This window comes from Silurus aristotelis (genome assembly GCF_946808225.1).
Source record: "Silurus aristotelis genome assembly, chromosome: 22".
Taxonomy (NCBI): Eukaryota; Metazoa; Chordata; class Actinopteri; order Siluriformes; family Siluridae; genus Silurus; species Silurus aristotelis.
The window spans coordinates 9,363,577-9,380,254 of record NC_139595.1 but is presented as its reverse complement, the minus strand read 5'-3'; the positions used below and the strand labels follow the sequence as shown (position 1 = coordinate 9,380,254).

The window sequence follows — 16,678 nt, the reverse complement described above, 5'->3', positions numbered from 1 at the left end:
ATATCGTTTCAGGATGAATTACGAGTTACAGAATATGAGTTTAAGTTTTAATGTTTATTTTAAAATTCTAAAGTTTAGCATCTCCATCTTTGCATTTCTGATTATTCTGCTCCTAAACCCTGAAGACTATGGTTGACTGTCCCTTGGAATGAAATTCAAATGGAACCAAGATTACAAACTTTTCCATTTTAATCTATTTATCTTGTGTTGTAGATGAATTATTTCCTCTTTTTTGAAATATTGAAACTAAAATATACTTTCTTATATATAACAACTGTTTAACTATTCTCATAGACAACAGTTCAACTATTCGAATAGACTTCTATTCAACTATGCAAATAGACAACTGTTTAGATATTTGAATGAGTACCATATGCTGTACCAAGCTACTTTTCTGCACATCCTGCACAATATATTTATACCAACAAATCCCCAAAAGAAAAACTGTACAATAGATAACTGTTTAGCTATTCCAATAGACAACCGTGTACTGAACACTGTAGCAGGCTATATAAATGATTCAACTATTCGAATAGACAGCTGTTCAACCATTCCAATAGGCACCTATTCAACTATTCGAATAGACAACAATTTAACTATTCGAATATGTACTAAACTCTGTAACTCTGTAGCAGGCTACATTCCAGCACACCTGGAACTGACTCTTTCCCACTCTTGCAGTAAACCGGTATTTATAGGCGCTGTTTATTTATAGATGGAGCGCGTTGATTGGACGACTCTTAGTCTGAAGCAGACCGGAAGTCGGGAATTCCCTTTAAAGTGCGCGCGCTGTTGAAGCAGGCTCACATCAAGCGCATCGCAGCCTGGTGGTGCATCAGCAAACAGACCGTAACCTGCGAGACAGAGAAGGAGAACAAGGAGAAGATGGTGAAGATCTCATTTCAGCCTGTATCGGTGCAGAAGCCTGAAAAGCAGCGAGATGAAGGAAAGGAGGAAATTCTCATGTCTTACTCTCAAGTGAGTTCCTTCTTTTTCTTCTTTAATTATTCCCATATATAATATTTTATTATGTATAATTAAATTACATTTTATTAGTAAATATATTGTAAAAAAGTGGGGTTTTTTGTTTACATGAAATTGAAGAATACATCTTAAATAAATAATAGGGAATATTAATAGTATATTATGTAGGCTCCAGTGAAACCATATATGAATAAAATGATTTATAGAACACAAAGGACTGTAATGACAGAATGATCCAATGGTTGGTGTTTAAAGTGATGAATATTGCTTACACTTGCAGTAATGGTGCAAATGTTTAAAGTATGGACAATAAAATAAAAAAAAGTCAGGACACACTGTAATTCTGCATTTCTGCAGGGAGGGTGGAGGTGACCGATCCTTCAAGGCACTTGCCGAGTCTGCCCTTACATCATTGTTAGTTTGTAGAAAGCAGTTACAGCATAATATGGTTATGAGCAAAGAAAACCAGTATTAAAATGGAGAGTGTTATTCTGACATAAGAATTTAATATGTGAATTTGGGTGCAGGAATTGAAGTAACCGAATTAAATGTGAGTAGAACTCACAACTTTTTTTTGTTTGTTTGTTTGATCAATTAGTTATGGGCCATACGGCATAAATTATGATGTGAATGATAAGTGCTTCTGCTTTAACGGTTTTCTCAAAGCTTAATTGGATGCTTATCATCTGATATTCTTCTGAAACAGGCTTTTTTTTTAAACACTGGGTCTATTGACAGTACATGACATGAATCAATGGGTAAAACAGACCGTCTTCATTTAGTCTGCATCTGGGATAATATTATATGTTCACTATTCTCCTCAGGATGTCAAGGTACGAAGGTAAAAAATTGAATGGCGATAAATCTAGAGCCAATATTATGTTTATAGTCTGTTCTTAAATTTGGTCAAATAAAGAGAGCATGAATGACTTTAGCACAACAATAATAAAATGCTTGTAAAATACAGGAAGCAAGATCCCACTCATGCCCGTGCAGAATGTCCTCCATCCAAGATCATCGTCAATGACTAAAAAAAGTCGATACCGATATAAAATACAGTATATGGCTAAAAAAAAAGGCAGCTGCGTCACACATTTGCTCTGTCAGCAGGTCCGTTGGACTTTCTATACCATTGCCATGGTGAGTACAGTCAGCGTGGGCTGAAGCCAGAATGGCATCCTTGGCAGGCTTGCCTGAGAGACTGGAGGCGTTCACACCTCCTGACTCCTTGAGATGTAGCATGAGTAATTCCTTGGCATTCATGAAGAGAAATTGCTGAGAGAAACCGAGAATATGTGCTACTAGAGCCTATCTGATTTGCTGCTAGAGAGGTGTCATAATGGTCTAAAGATGGTCTTGTGATCGCAGAGTCGTAATCATGAGCCACGATGTGCATAAATATATGAATGACTAAGATTAGGACGAGAAAACGGTTTGTTAGTGACACTGATTAGAAAGGCCCTGAATTCTGCATGAGATCGGGTTGCCCAAACGTGTCCCAGTGGGGGTATAGGATACTTGTGTTGCATCTGTTCGTTCAAATTTCAATTGGAAAAAAATACTTGAACTCAGCAGGCAAAATGGCTAAATCGATTCTTCTTTCTTCCAGCCGGATGAACTGGTCCTCCCTCTCAGGCCTAAGAAGTCTTCAATAAGTGGCCTCTGGTGTCTGATCCCTGGCTTGGTGATTTTCATGTCTGGCCTGATCATGGTGTCGGTCTATGTGTATCGCTACTATTTCACTCCTCAGGTGAGACATTAATAAAGATAGTGTCATGTTATATAATATTAACACTGCTCTTAAACTATTAAGTGAAATAGAACTGATGAGTAGTATGACTGTATGAGAAAGCTTTCTTTGTGCACAGAACACAAAGATGCAAAATCTAGGCCACATTCAGTGTCTGATGAGTCACATGCCCTGTCAATCATTATCCTTAATTCTTTACTGCCTTTTATTATTCATTAGCAATATCTTTCTATCCTGTTCTTTATGCATTCTTTTTTGAGACATGTTCCAAATTCGATCTTCACACAGATCCCTGAGGACAGTCTGTTCCACTGTCGGGTGATGTATGATGACTCCCTTTACGCACCGTTGCTAGGGAGACAGGAGCTGCAAGAGAATGTCGGCATCTACTTGGAGGAAAATTATGAGCAGATCAATGTTCCTGTGCCCAACTTTGGAGGAAGCGATCCAGCTGACATCATCCATGACTTCCACCGGGTATGCAGGGAATATATCCCAGCCTTTTCCACTCCATCTCAATGTCTATATAATAATGGCAGTGAAATTTGCTCTGATTGTCTGAAATGAAGTAACAGTCTGTTTCTAAGTGCAAGTGCCGTCACTTTATTGTCAGTATACTCTGAACTCTCTGAATAACACAGGCATTGATTAAACTTGAGAACTGGGAGAATGCATTGGATACTTTCATTTAGTTGTTGCTTATTTGTGTCTTCTCATCTACACAGGGCCTCACAGCATATTACGACATTGCGTTGGATAAGTGCTATGTTGTTGAGCTCAACACCACCATTGTCATGCCGCCCAGAAACCTGTGGGAGCTACTTATTAATATCAAGGTAAAATGATCTCTCATTCTATGAGTCACACCTTCTGTCATACTCTATATATTGGCTTTTATATAGGCATTTTATGATAAATGTGTCAGAGCCTAGAGGAAATGATCAAGAAAAGAAAAATGCACACGGCTCTCATTGTGCATGGAATGTGATCTAGTACAAACAACGAAAAAAAGAGGGCAAATTCTAGGTCTTACAATCTGGGTCAGTCTTTTAGGCTGTTGTAGTTGAACATTGATTGAAAAAATATGAACAGGAAGCTCAATGAGCCTTTAATTGGTAAAGCAGGTAACAATCTTAAAGCTAAAATCTTTTTTTGTAATTAGTAATATCAGAATGTGTATGTGTTGTGCAGAGGGACATGTACTTGCCACAGACCTACATGATTCAGGAGGAGATGATGGTGACAGGCCGGGTGAAGAACACGCGTCAGCTCGGCCCCTTTATCCACCGCCTGTGTTATGGCAAAGAGACTTACCGGCTGAAACGCCGCAACTCTCGCAGACGTGAGTCCACCTACTTAGACTTTCTTACCCTTTTTTTTTTTGATTGCCTATTGGACTTTAGTACTTTCTCCTTCCTTTGCCCTTTCCACTTATTTATTCATCACCAGTTTTTTTTACATCCACTGTCTGTTATTTAGCCATTATCTAGGTGCATAGTTTAAGAGGGATTATTAGCATTTTACAAATATTAACATAAGAAAACTGTTATTTAATAACTAGTATTATGTAATACGTAGAAGATGACCACTTAGGACTATTGAACTCTTTCTTGAACTTTCTTTTATTTCTGAACTGTGATCACCATGAAAACCTTTAGAGAAACTCCAGAAGATTATTCATTGTACCGTTAAACTTTATCATTTTATAAGCCTGCAAACCCTTGTACGTCACAAAGAGTCTGCCTCCGCTGTAGTGGCAGTGGAGGAAACCTGGAGCTGATATTCATGTAGGCTGGTGCTACGTAGTTCTCGCGTGCGTGTGTGGGATGCACTAATACTGTGATCCACTGTGTGATTAATCCATGTGTGGATGATTCACCAGCCGAGAGTACGCCAACCAGCTCCAAGTAGGGTAGGTGCTTGGGAGGAGGAAGTGATGCAGTCGATGAAGTGTAGGCGTTTGGTTTATAGGGAATTCTCCTTCTTTTCAGAAATTATATCGTATTGACAGAATGACACCTTTGGCTAGACAGCATTTGTACTGAATGTGTAGGCCTGAAATACCTTGTCTAAAATGAGCACAAGTGTTGAATAATGCTGGAGGTTTAAATGAGTTGTTACTAATTAGGCCTTAATACTAATCTAATGTTCATTAGAACAGTAGATAATTTCTCCCCCCCCACACACACACCTAAACATAATGTTTGTTTATTGTAAATCATATTTTCTGCCAACATTTAACTCCTGACTTTGTGTATCCTGTTTAGGTATTGACAAACGACATACTAGGAAGTGTCACAGCATCCGTCATTTTGAGAACACATTTGTGATAGAGACGCTGATCTGTGACCGGGCCTGAAATGTCAGCCACAGCATCTTCCCAACTTAACTGAGCAGATCCCAAAACCTGTTCCTCTGCGTTTAGCTTTTATTGCACTTTATAGCACATCTACTCTGTACATACTGTGTAAGGCATCATGATTTTTTGTTTTGTTTGTTTTTTTTTGTTTTAAAATTAGTTTGTGATCAATCAGAACTATGTTTTATTTATATATAAATAAATAATATTATAGAATTATATTATAAATTATATATATATATATATATATATATATATATATATATATATAATAATTGCCTTAGAGTTAATTTTGGTGGCTGTTCTTGTTGTCTTGGTTAAACATTTTGAACTGTATATATTGGTATTTACATAAAATAAATGTGTAGGATTTTTCATTGAATAACTGTGGGGTGGGGGTGGAGTCTAAATGTCAAAGATCGTTCTGAGAAATGCAAGCACATTGAAAATTTTTCTGACAGTATTGACATATTTTTTGTGTGAGACTATGGCATGCACTATGCACTGACTTTATTTTCTTTGGATGTTTGTCAGTTGGTGAAGGTTATTTTGCCGATAAGCCTGATAACCTGTTCACTACTGTTTCCTTATGTGAAATAAGAAATCCAGATTTAGAAAATTGTCTTAATGCCAAAAAGTATACCTCATGTTTTAGAAGTATATGAGTTCATTACTTTTAATTTAATTAAGACACTGTTTTCATTTTTCCCAAAGTAACTTAAGCAATAGAGTTTTCTTATCTTGGATTTCATATTTTAACATCAGACATTTTCGTATTCAGTTAATGAACTTGTATGTTTTTGTCTTTTTGTGACATATTTGTGAATAAAGTTTATAGAAAAAAAAATAACGACTTCCACATCTGAGTTAAACTGATGCCTGCTTTTTTCTCTTTTTGACTTTTCATTAGAAGTGTGTATTCATTATACAAGTGCTGCTCTATTACCATTATATAATGGATTTTTGTCTGACTTTTCTTTTAACATACCCACTTCAAGGATGCTTTAAGGTAATGTGATGAAGGCTGTTATTTAGCAAAATTTCATGTCAAAGCCTTAGTACATTTTTCTTTGCATGCTCTTTTTTTCATAAACATTTTATTCAGTAAAAGCCTTTTTTTCTATGACAAAATAATGCACTGTTTAAGGAGTTAATGCCCAATCACCTCCTTCCTCAATGTACATTATTGCTTGTAATATAACTAAATAAACTACTGAAAATAAATGGGGCCACTGTTTCTCACATGAATATGGATTATACTTGTGTATTTCCTTATGTTAGGTATGCAGCGATTTGATAATTATTTGTCACATAAGCAGTGATTTCGCATTAACAACCTAGCTAATAAGCCACAATATTAATTTCCAGGGGCAGTAACCACCTGGATACTTTCTTTCATGCATTGCAGCGCATGTTGAGACACTTATTAAACCTAAAAAATAAAAATGATTGCAGTATTTGCGATAAATAATGTTATTATTGTCACAGTTAGTTCCTGTAGTAACCCTAAGAGACCCTCAAGATTATTCATGGTTCATATAGAAGTACTGATACCCATGTTATTAACATTCTATTTTATCTTTTTAACTGCCAGGAGTGGTGAATATCACAACAGTAACATTTGTTATAATTTCATTAAAAATCAGCTCACCTTCAGGTTTTCCTGAAATGTGCTGAAAGTTTGAAAGGCCACACAAACCCTGATCTGGCCTTTTCCTGTCCACACACATGGCCACTCAGGTGTTTGTTCATTTATTCATTATTTATCCCGAAATGAGATGGCTGCTACTAATGTTTGGTAGATCTTCTGCTGTGTGACATCTATCTCTTGCTAATGATTCAAAATGCAGCTGCAAAATTTAGTTTTCAACCTCCCTAAGCTCTTCCACATTACCCCATTGCTGTGTTTCCTCAGCCAGCTCTTTTAGCTGTTTACTACAAATTTAAATCATTAATCCATGCCTTCAACGCCAGCCATAGACCATTAGCCCCCGTAATTCACATATCACATCTTGTTTTGCGCTACACTTCTTTTAAGCTTCTAGCACACCTTGGCTGGAGCCTCCAACCCTCAAAGACATGCATCAAGACTCTTCATGAGATATACACTACTCAACCAAACAAAAATTATTATCCTCACACTTCATTATCATTATTATCCTTACGCCAAATTATTATCCTCACTCCTCATTTCAAGTCATTTCAGCATGCAGACACTATGAACAAAGAATGTTTTTTCATTTTGAACCATTTTGTATGTGAACACACTGTTGTGTGAACATTTCAAGAGATCAGCAGTTTCTGAAATTCTCAAACCATCATATATCAACATCTAGTCCAAATTCACATGAATCTCAGAGATCACACATTTTCTTCGTGATGTGTGAAATTTAACTGAATTTTTTTTTACCTGCATCTACATGACGTTTTTTAAAAGAAATATTAACAGTGCACTTTGTTATTTCCACAGAGGTCAAACATAGAAGGGAGTATAAGGACAAAAGACATTAAGAGGTAGCCTATGACTGATTATAATTAAGTAGCCTATGTCTCTAGAGTTTACATAGAATAGTGTGAAATACAGGAAACATTGAGCGAGCAGCGGTTCAGTGGGCGGAAAAAATTTCTGTTAAAAGAGGTCAGAAAAACTAGATTGGTTTAAAGCATAAACAGATATCACACAGGCTAACCTATGTTTCCGAGTCTGTGGCTGCAGAACAAAATTAACAACTGGAAGCATACATATAATATGTTGCTAAACTATGCAGACACCTGATTTTTACACCTGTATGTGAGCCCTTCTCACTTGGCTGAAGTCAGACTATCTACAATTCTGGAGTGTTATGGTAGCCTTCCGCAGGATCCAAGGTGTACAAATTTCTTCCAACATGACTATACATTAATGTCCACAAAACAGCATGGTCTGCTAAAGCTGGCATGGAAGAACTCCAGTGATCTTCACACAGCCCTAATCTCAGCTCTACTGAACACCCCTGGGATAAATAATTTGCATTTGCATAATTTAATGCAGACCCTGTCTAGAAAAGTAGAGGCTTTAATAGCACCAGAAGGTGTGGATATATGCCTGTTTTATAGAGTGTCCAGATGTTTTGGACACATAGTGTACATCATAAGAGAACTTCAAACAAACATGGGACAACCATCCCTTTTTGAACTAAGACATACATAATTTCTAACCTATTATTCTGATCATAGTGTTTACCTATTCAACAAATTCTTGGAACAGAGCAGCTACCTCATAGGATTAAAGATTTGCCAGTGAGAAAGGCTAGGTCAAATGGTAGACTTTCAATTCATACCTATGAGGCTTTATTAGAATCAACTGATATGCTGCAAATGAGCAATTCTTTTTGAAGCATACTCTCTGGAGTTCTTATCTTTCTTTCTAGATGCTGTCCTGGGATCCCCCACTGTCAGCACTAAGCTTCTGATCAGCACTGTGACCTTTTTTTTTTTGTTTTTTTTTTTAAAGCAAATTGCCTTTATTGCACCATGCATAGGGCAATGTCATAAGACTTCGCCTTAACATCACCAATGTGTTTGAAATTGAGTGTAAACATAATACTTTGGAGGAGGGCTGGCCCAGTGTGTTTTTGGCCTGCAGCAAGGCATGCAATCTGGAAAAGTCTATAAAAAATCTCAGTAGTCTTTGTCAGAGCCAAACTCAGTGGTAAACAGTAGTAAAGAGCATTATTTCACTAGTCAGGGTACTGTAGAACTGTTCCAACATGCTTCGGGAGTCCAATTCTGAACAGATGGAGTACAATATGGGGAGGGAAAACCACACACCCATGCCTGCACAACTCATCTACAGGCCCAAGGTTGGTCAGATGGCAGTCAGTGTGACAAAACTCAGCAAACTAAGAGAAACTGCACTGGTGATGAACTGATGGGTGAGTGAAATACTGTGAAAAACAGTTATACTGTTATTATTATACAATAATTTCTAGATAACTGTGGGTACAGGGCTTTTTGGATGACAAAATGCATTGCTTTTGCAGCAAACACATCTTTTATAGCTATGCCCCAAATGATTTACCGTGGTCCCATCAGCCCATAACCCACATGGTTTGGGCAGGCATGGATTCTTCTTTCTAGCCACTCTACCCAATAGCCCAAGCATGTAAATAATACAAGAGGTTGTTGCAGGGGTGCAACTGCACATTTGCTAAGGGGTATGCAAACCTCTGGTTGGTGTCCCCCTCCCTCTCCCAAAAAACAGGGGTAAATCAAAAAATAAATATACTATATGCAATGGTGCCCCCTATGTGTTTACCATTGCATTGCATATACAATATGCACCATTGCTTTGCATATACAATATGCATTGCATATACAGTGGAACCTCAATACTCTACAGTTTGCGACTTTTCATTTGGAACTGAACTAATAGTAATTCGCAAGAAGCTGCGAGTGGCTCGAAAGTTTGGAGTAGCATTTCAAATGCTACTCCAGTTTGTACTAATAAATTACATTATAATGTTTGAAAAACTATTTTATTATTGCATTATTAATTTAAAGTAGTAAATAAAACATTTATGACAAGCAATGTACAATTTTGTTTTACAGTACATTACAGTTTCCCTTCAAAAAGAAACTATCAAATGGAAGTTGAAATCTCGCCATTTATTGTTAATCGTGAGGGGTCATAAATCGTAACCCCTGCGAGTATCGAGGTTGCACTGTACTGAATACCCCATTTGTGCACCTGTGAGTTGTTGTAAAATGCAGAATCTGCATAGTACTTGTCAAATACTCCTGTAGTTCCAGTTCCTTTCTTGTTGCTGGAGGTCTAATTGCAGCTTACCTGGTCATTTCTTTCTTGACCTTTTGTCAATTTTGGTGGGATATCCTGTTCTTGGTAATGCCACTGTAGTGCCCAATTTTCTCCAGTTATGGATGAAGCCTTCCTGCTACAAAAATATTTTAAAGATTTCTCTTGTAGATTTTAACAGTGAGATCCTGTATATCAAAATCATCAGCTTGTGTACTTGAACGTTTACCTACATGTTTTTTCAAACAGATAAATTCAGAAACAATCAAGCCTCCTCTGCTAACAATAAAATCTTTCATTAGCACTGTATATGTACCTAAAATGTTTTAATCTATAAGTTATCAAACCCCTGTTTGCTGTCCAATTGTAGGCCAATATTAAAACTTTCTATTTTATTTTTATAAAGTTCCTAGTAAAGGTTAAAATGCAGAAGCTGTACTTTAAACAAAATGCATTGAATGCATTAGTCAGGATTTAGGCCTTATTACAACACAATGACGGCACTGGTTGAAGTGGTAAATTACCAATTACTGCCGTCTAATCAGGATTGTTTTAATTGACCTTAGGTCAAAGGCTTTATTTCATAGTGTTTCTCTTGGCTGCACTGCTTCCAGTACGTGAATGTAGATGTTAGATTTTTTTTCCAATCAGATTTCAGCCTCTATGTGCTGCTTTGTCAATCTAATCTGATCAGGGCCTTCAAAGTCAGTACTGCTTGCCTTTTTACCTTAGTCTCTATAATAAATAAATCGGTTTCTTTAACCAATCAGATTTCATATTCGCCTCACAGGGCCAGGTAGCTGGCCCAGAATAGCGTCAGCATTTTTCAGTCCTCTGATTGGTTGGTCAGAGAGAAGCTGTTACAGCCAAGTTCAACTGGCAAAACACATCTGTACTGTGCTGCACACATTAATACATCAGAGTTAGACTTTTTTTTTGCCTATGGAGGAAGAGAAATGTATTTGGTCTGGGACGTACTTAAAAATCTGTTTTCAAGAAAAGCTCGACATTGTGAGGAGAGGTCGGCCAACCCTGACGCTAGCTAGCTTATCTCAGCCCAGAATAGGGTTTGTTCACCACTTCCAGACCAGTGAATACAAGTGGTACCACTGGCTTACAGCTTATGAGGAGCGGTGCAAATTATGAGTATGCATTTCTGGTGAGTAAGTTGTATTTTATATACATTTTAAATGTTTTTGTCATTTTATTAGACAAATATTGATTTCGAACTGCTCCAGATGATCTAGGTGGCACAGTTGTGGTTGGAGTGTAGAGGTTTGGAGCCTGCATCAGCTAAATGTAATTTACCCTTTATATGTGAAATGCCCCTCTCTCTGTAATGCCACGCTTTGTTATATTGCGTTTTTGTTTAGTGGTGGTATTAAGAGGTGGATTAAGTCGGGTAAATCCCCACTGAAGGGGTACCAAATGCATGGCCCACCACTGGTTTTATTAGTAGGTAGATGTACATGGTGACTTATATACACTTACTACCTCTGGGTAAATTTATTCAGACACGACCTTGAATGACAGATTCTGGTGGTATACTGGCTATACACAGTTGTACATTTCATGTCTAAAGTTCATCAGTAAGTGCATGCTTATTAACTTCCTTCTACTTAACTGCAACAAGAAAAAAAAAAACATAGATAGCTAAAAATAAGCTTTCTGATTACATAGCATCTCTGGGCATACTTTTTGTTTATTATGTGTAGCAGTACATTATTGTGATTATTCATTAATTTTTAATTCAATTATGACCCACCATTCCTGTGTTGATCAGGGGGTGCAGGCAATTTATTTTTATAATGAAGGCTACAGCAGGAAGCAAACTTTCTCTTAAAGCTTGAAGTATGCTTTAATTATGCATTTAATTGTTTAATTATGCTGAAAGCATATTTATTTAGTCAAATTGTCTTTCTTAGGTGAAGAAGCAGATATCTGGAGTTAGCAGAAATAGATAGTTTTGGTGAACTGGGATGCCTGGATGCCTTCTAATTCTCATGTGTTCACTCAGGTTTGTAGACAATGGAGAATCTGGCTGCCTTATGTCCCAGGGTGCTCTTAATTCTGTTACCTTTTGGCAAATTATGACCATATTTTGTTTTGCCAGAGTACCTGCTCACACCTTGTTCACAATTTTTATGCACTTTGTTTACAATGTTAATGTTTCCATCACATGCCAATTGGTATCACTATTAATTCATGTTTCTTTTTCTCTGTTGAGCTGAACATGTTTATGATACCAGTGATAATGTTACCTTCAGCTCTCTGGAACTGCCTGATGCCCTACTTCTGTATGGAGTTCTCATCAGTATTAAATCACTCTGTGCTGTTGAGGATGACAATTAATATAACAGAGTTGCTACAAAGGTTTAGGACTAAAAGTGCCACAAAACAACTTTGTAGTCAAGTCTCCATCACTGAACAGATGATAGCCTCAACAATTATGGAAATAAAATTAATAAATATCTTTTGTCACCTGTCATGAGGTTGGGCAAGGTTTCTTTTTCATATCGTCTCAGGGAGTTGTTGCATGCCATATAGGGACACATTTAACATTAAAATATTTATGTTCTTATAATCTATTTTCTTTCCTTAAAGCTGCTTTGTGATAATGTACTTAAATAATGTAAATGCGCTATACAATCAAGACAATATGTAATTAATTGTATGTTGACACCATTTATTGCATATACAGTATCATCTGTGAATTTGTGACTGTTGAAAGTTTTTTAGTATTTTTGAACATGCCCATGAGGAGTGTGTCAGAGAACCACCAGCCACACCTCCCTCCTGCACTCGGCACACTCGATTACAGCCTCTCCCTCCAACTAATCACCCACACCTGTCTCCAATCTACACTCCCCTTTATAAGGCCCCCATTCCCACTCACTCACCATCCGATCTACAGGTTACACTACAGATCATCTCTGGACTACCTATGCTCTGCATTCCACCCGGTCTCATTTGTTCGCATCTGCACCGTGTACTAAGGCTGATAAAGCTTATTGACTTTACTACAGGTTTCTGACTCTTGATCCGTGCGTGACAGAAGATCAGACCTTTACCCATATCTTACCTTGATGTAGCCGCATCCGGTACTTTTCTCGGATCCCATCAAGGAATTCGCCGGTGCTCTCCAGGAGGCCTTCACACTCCAGTCTCTACCCGCAGGGCTTTACCACACATCTCCAGTAGCCTGGTGACTCTTCCGGCTTCACATTCCGGAGACGCGGCCGACGGCTTCCTCCTGCAAGTCAAAATATATATGGAGATGCAGCCTCACAAGTTCCCCACCAACTGATCCAAGGTAGCGTTTCTAATCTCTCTGTTAACCGGGAAGGCTCTGTCATGGGTGAGAGCATTATGGAGCGCCAATAGTGCCATAAACACCTCATACGCTTTTCACCAACCATTTCGCGAAGGTTTTCTGCAACGCCACTGGAGCCCTTACCGGATCAACTCTTTAATCTGCCCCAAGGATCCTCCCAACTGACGGAGTACAGTCTCCGCTTTCACACCCTAGCCACCAGCGGCGGGAGCATACCGCCTAGGTCTGAACCCAAACATCAAGCTGGCCATGGCCATCTACGACGACGCGCTGAGACTCGAAGCGTTTATTCAGCGATCCATCTGCATCTTCCAGTGGCTGGCGGCCTGTCATTCCCCAGAGACGGAACTGACCCCCAAAAACACAGTCTCTTCCACCCTGGAACCCGAACCCATGCAAGTCAGACCCCAATGGTTAACGAGGCGAGAGAGAGAGAGCGCATCACCCCGCAGGAGGGGCTTGTCTGTATTGTGGAGAGCATGGACACTTCATTCCCCAGGGTCCTGCCCGACCTCCACGCCCGGCGGTGAGTACAGTCGACTTCACCTCAGAAATCACCCAATTGTCTAAATTCCCAGGCACACTTATAACACCCATGCTCTCCCTTCTTCATTTCCGAAGAGTGCCTAGAGCTCCTTTAGCTGTGCCAGGAGAGAGAGACCCAGGACCTCGTGGTTCAGACAATCCAGGGGAAACCCTTTGGGACTGTCCATTTTTCCCGAGGTGTTCCAGACGTTCATAAACGAGGAGTATGTGTGGCTACAGGAACATCACCTCTACCTTAATCTGGAGAAATGTGAGTCTTACCATTACCTGGAACTAAAAAAAAGGTTCAGTACCACCCCTCTCCTGCGCTCCCCAGTTCCAAATTATAAAGGAAGTGGTAACCCTCCACGGCTCCAACCCTGTGCCTTTTTTTCTAGGAAGCTCTCCCCCGCAGAACATAACAAGGACTTTGGTAACTGTGAACTTCTGGCCTTCAAGCTGGTGCTCGAAGAGTGGCGTCACTGGCCGGAAGGGGTGACACATCCTTTTACAGTGATCATGGACCACAAGAACCTCCAATACCTGCGGGAAGCCAAGCGCCTAACCCCCCGGCAGGCCAGATGGACCCTATTTCTCACGCGCTTCCATTTTACAAACACGTATCGTCCTGGCTCCAAGAATGGCAAAGCTGACTCCCTGTCCCGGATTCATGGCCCTGACGATCCCTCGGACCCCGAACCCATCGTTCCTCCCAAGCCAATCCTCAGCCCCATTATCTGGGATTTGGAGTAGGAGATCCGGACAGTGACACAGGGAGAGCTAGCCCTCACCCGATGCCCGGAAGGGAAAACGTTTGCTCCAGGGGCTTGTCGTCGAACCCTGCTTAGGTCGATCCACAAGGCCCCAAGTTCCGGCCACCCGGGTAGGAGACAGACCCTTCTTCTGGTCCAAGCACGCTACTCGTGGCCAGGTATGAGCGGGGATGTAGCAAGAGACTTCCAAGACTGCTCTGTCTGCGCTATGTCAAAGACCCCACAATCACTTACCAGCGGAAATACTGGTCCCCCTGCCTAGTGGCTGTGGGCCGTTTCTCCAAGGCTTATTGTGTTGTAAACTATAAACTTGATTTTCACAACCAATTTATTATTACCATATATCTCCTATGGCAAATCAATTGGGCTACTAATCCCTGCTTCAAGACCAGCATGTAAAAGACAAAACAAAAATCTAGTTAGTTTATAATGATCATGACTATGCATGGAGGAAAATTGTGAGTTTAAATACACTGAAGTAAAAGCTTTGCAGTGGCCTCCACAAAGCCCTGAGCTGAAACCAATAGAGATTTTGTGGAATTAAGTGAAAAAGCATGTTCGATGCCCAGAAACCTGACTAAGTTACCCAGTTTTTCAAGAGAAAAGATCAAGAATTCTGGCATTCTGGCAGTATTGTGAGAACCTTGTTAAAGTCTACCCCTAGAGTCTAATTCAAGTATAAGCAATTTTAAGGTGATGTCCCCAAATAGTAACAAAGGCTATAAGCTAGTTTAAAACATTTGGGTTTTAGGTGTAATACTTATTAAATTACTTAATTAAAATAATGTGTATTAGACCAGGTTACATGAACAAGAATAATAAAATCTGACTAACAGTTGGCAGATGCACTGTTAACGGGTGTCAGATATCTATGGTTGTATTTCTCTCAATTTGTACTTGCAGATCACAGACACAGGAAGCGGTGGGAGGTTTTGTTCATTATGTGAAGATTTGCTGAAAACAGCATGTGTAGATGCTAGACATGACCAACTGCAGATCGTATGTGAGATAGTATGAGAGTGCTCATTACTATTCAGTGTTACCAGAAAGTGTTCTTTCAGGTTAAAATTAGATGAAGATCTATTGTGTTATATACACAATAAAAACAAAGGCAACAACAATTTAATAGGGTTAACTGATAGATTTAATTCATAAGGGTGATTTTTCTACTGGTTGCTCTGCAACACTAAATATAAAGAGTTACCTATTCATAGCTTCAGCAAAGGTCACAAATAATACATCATAAAGATACAAATATCTTATCAGGTTTCAAGAAAATTCAGTTTGGCAACATAATATTGTTGAAGTGTAAAACATGAGCAGTGTACTGTATGTAACTATGTTGAGTTAGCGCCATCTTTTGGCGAAAAAGTTATGAATATTTAGTCACGGCTCAGTAACTGCTTAATAATGGTCAGGTGCTTAATGTTGGTTAGGTTAACGTTTGATATTTTTAATTTATTAATTTTTTATTTTTTATTTTTGCAAAACCATTTAATTTTGTTTACAAATCACATGTTTTCCCTTAGTAATGAACAGATAAACAGGTCATACATTTTATAAGCTACTACTAGCATAAAGAAAACAGAGAGCCCAAAAGAAAGCATTGACAAAGGACAACAGAGAAATAAGTAACAGTCTACATAGAACAGCAACAAACTCGGGATCAAAGAGAAGACCCCTGAGCTATGAAGGAATACAGCTGCGAGAGCTGTAAAGAAAAAAAAAACCCAAAACATAAACAGTCAGTGACATCAAATAAAGGCTTTGAGAGGCCATACCACAAAATAAATTACTCATCAGAAATAAGAATCAGGAAGCTAATTCACAAAGAAGTACAGAGATCAACCTCTAGCAAATTAATGGAAAGACTAAACTGTGGAGAAAAAAAGGGATGTATTCACGTTAAGCATAGTGGAGGATAGTGAAGGTAGTATTGTTGCTTTAGCTTCCATGGCTGTTTATGGAAAAGTAAACGGATCACTAATCTTAATTTATGATGTAATTAATGAGGGCAGCAATAAAGAAATAAATTCAGAATTAAAAAGAAACATTGTCTATTAGTTTTGTAAGAGATATTCCTTACTTTCACTTTTTTAAATGATTTGGTCATCTAAAAATCAATGGTGCCATTTTTTTCTTTGTTTGTGTAAAATCC

The 16,678-nt window shown here is 38.6% G+C and overlaps 1 protein-coding gene across 1 annotated transcript; it reads left to right on the top strand.

Annotated features, from left to right (window-relative positions):
* The first annotated feature begins 799 nt into the window (after positions 1 to 799).
* On the top strand, positions 800 to 5,227 carry itm2cb (integral membrane protein 2Cb). The gene is made up of 6 exons (XM_083524710.1): positions 800 to 978; positions 2,594 to 2,734; positions 3,023 to 3,211; positions 3,460 to 3,570; positions 3,926 to 4,076; positions 5,002 to 5,227. The coding sequence occupies exons 1-6, from the start codon at positions 886 to 888 to the stop codon at positions 5,091 to 5,093; spliced, it is 777 nt and encodes a 258-aa protein (XP_083380836.1). The 5' UTR covers positions 800 to 885; the 3' UTR covers positions 5,094 to 5,227.
* The last annotated feature ends 11,451 nt before the right edge of the window (positions 5,228 to 16,678 follow it).

Coding starts and splice junctions, on each gene's coding strand:
- itm2cb (XM_083524710.1), top strand. CDS start 886: ATGGTGAAGATCTCATTTCAGCCTGTATCGGTGCAGAAGCCTGAAAAG. Junction 2,735..3,022: donor GCTACTATTTCACTCCTCAG/GTGAGACATTAA, acceptor ATCTTCACACAG/ATCCCTGAGGACAGTCTGTT. Junction 3,571..3,925: donor AGCTACTTATTAATATCAAG/GTAAAATGATCT, acceptor TGTGTTGTGCAG/AGGGACATGTACTTGCCACA.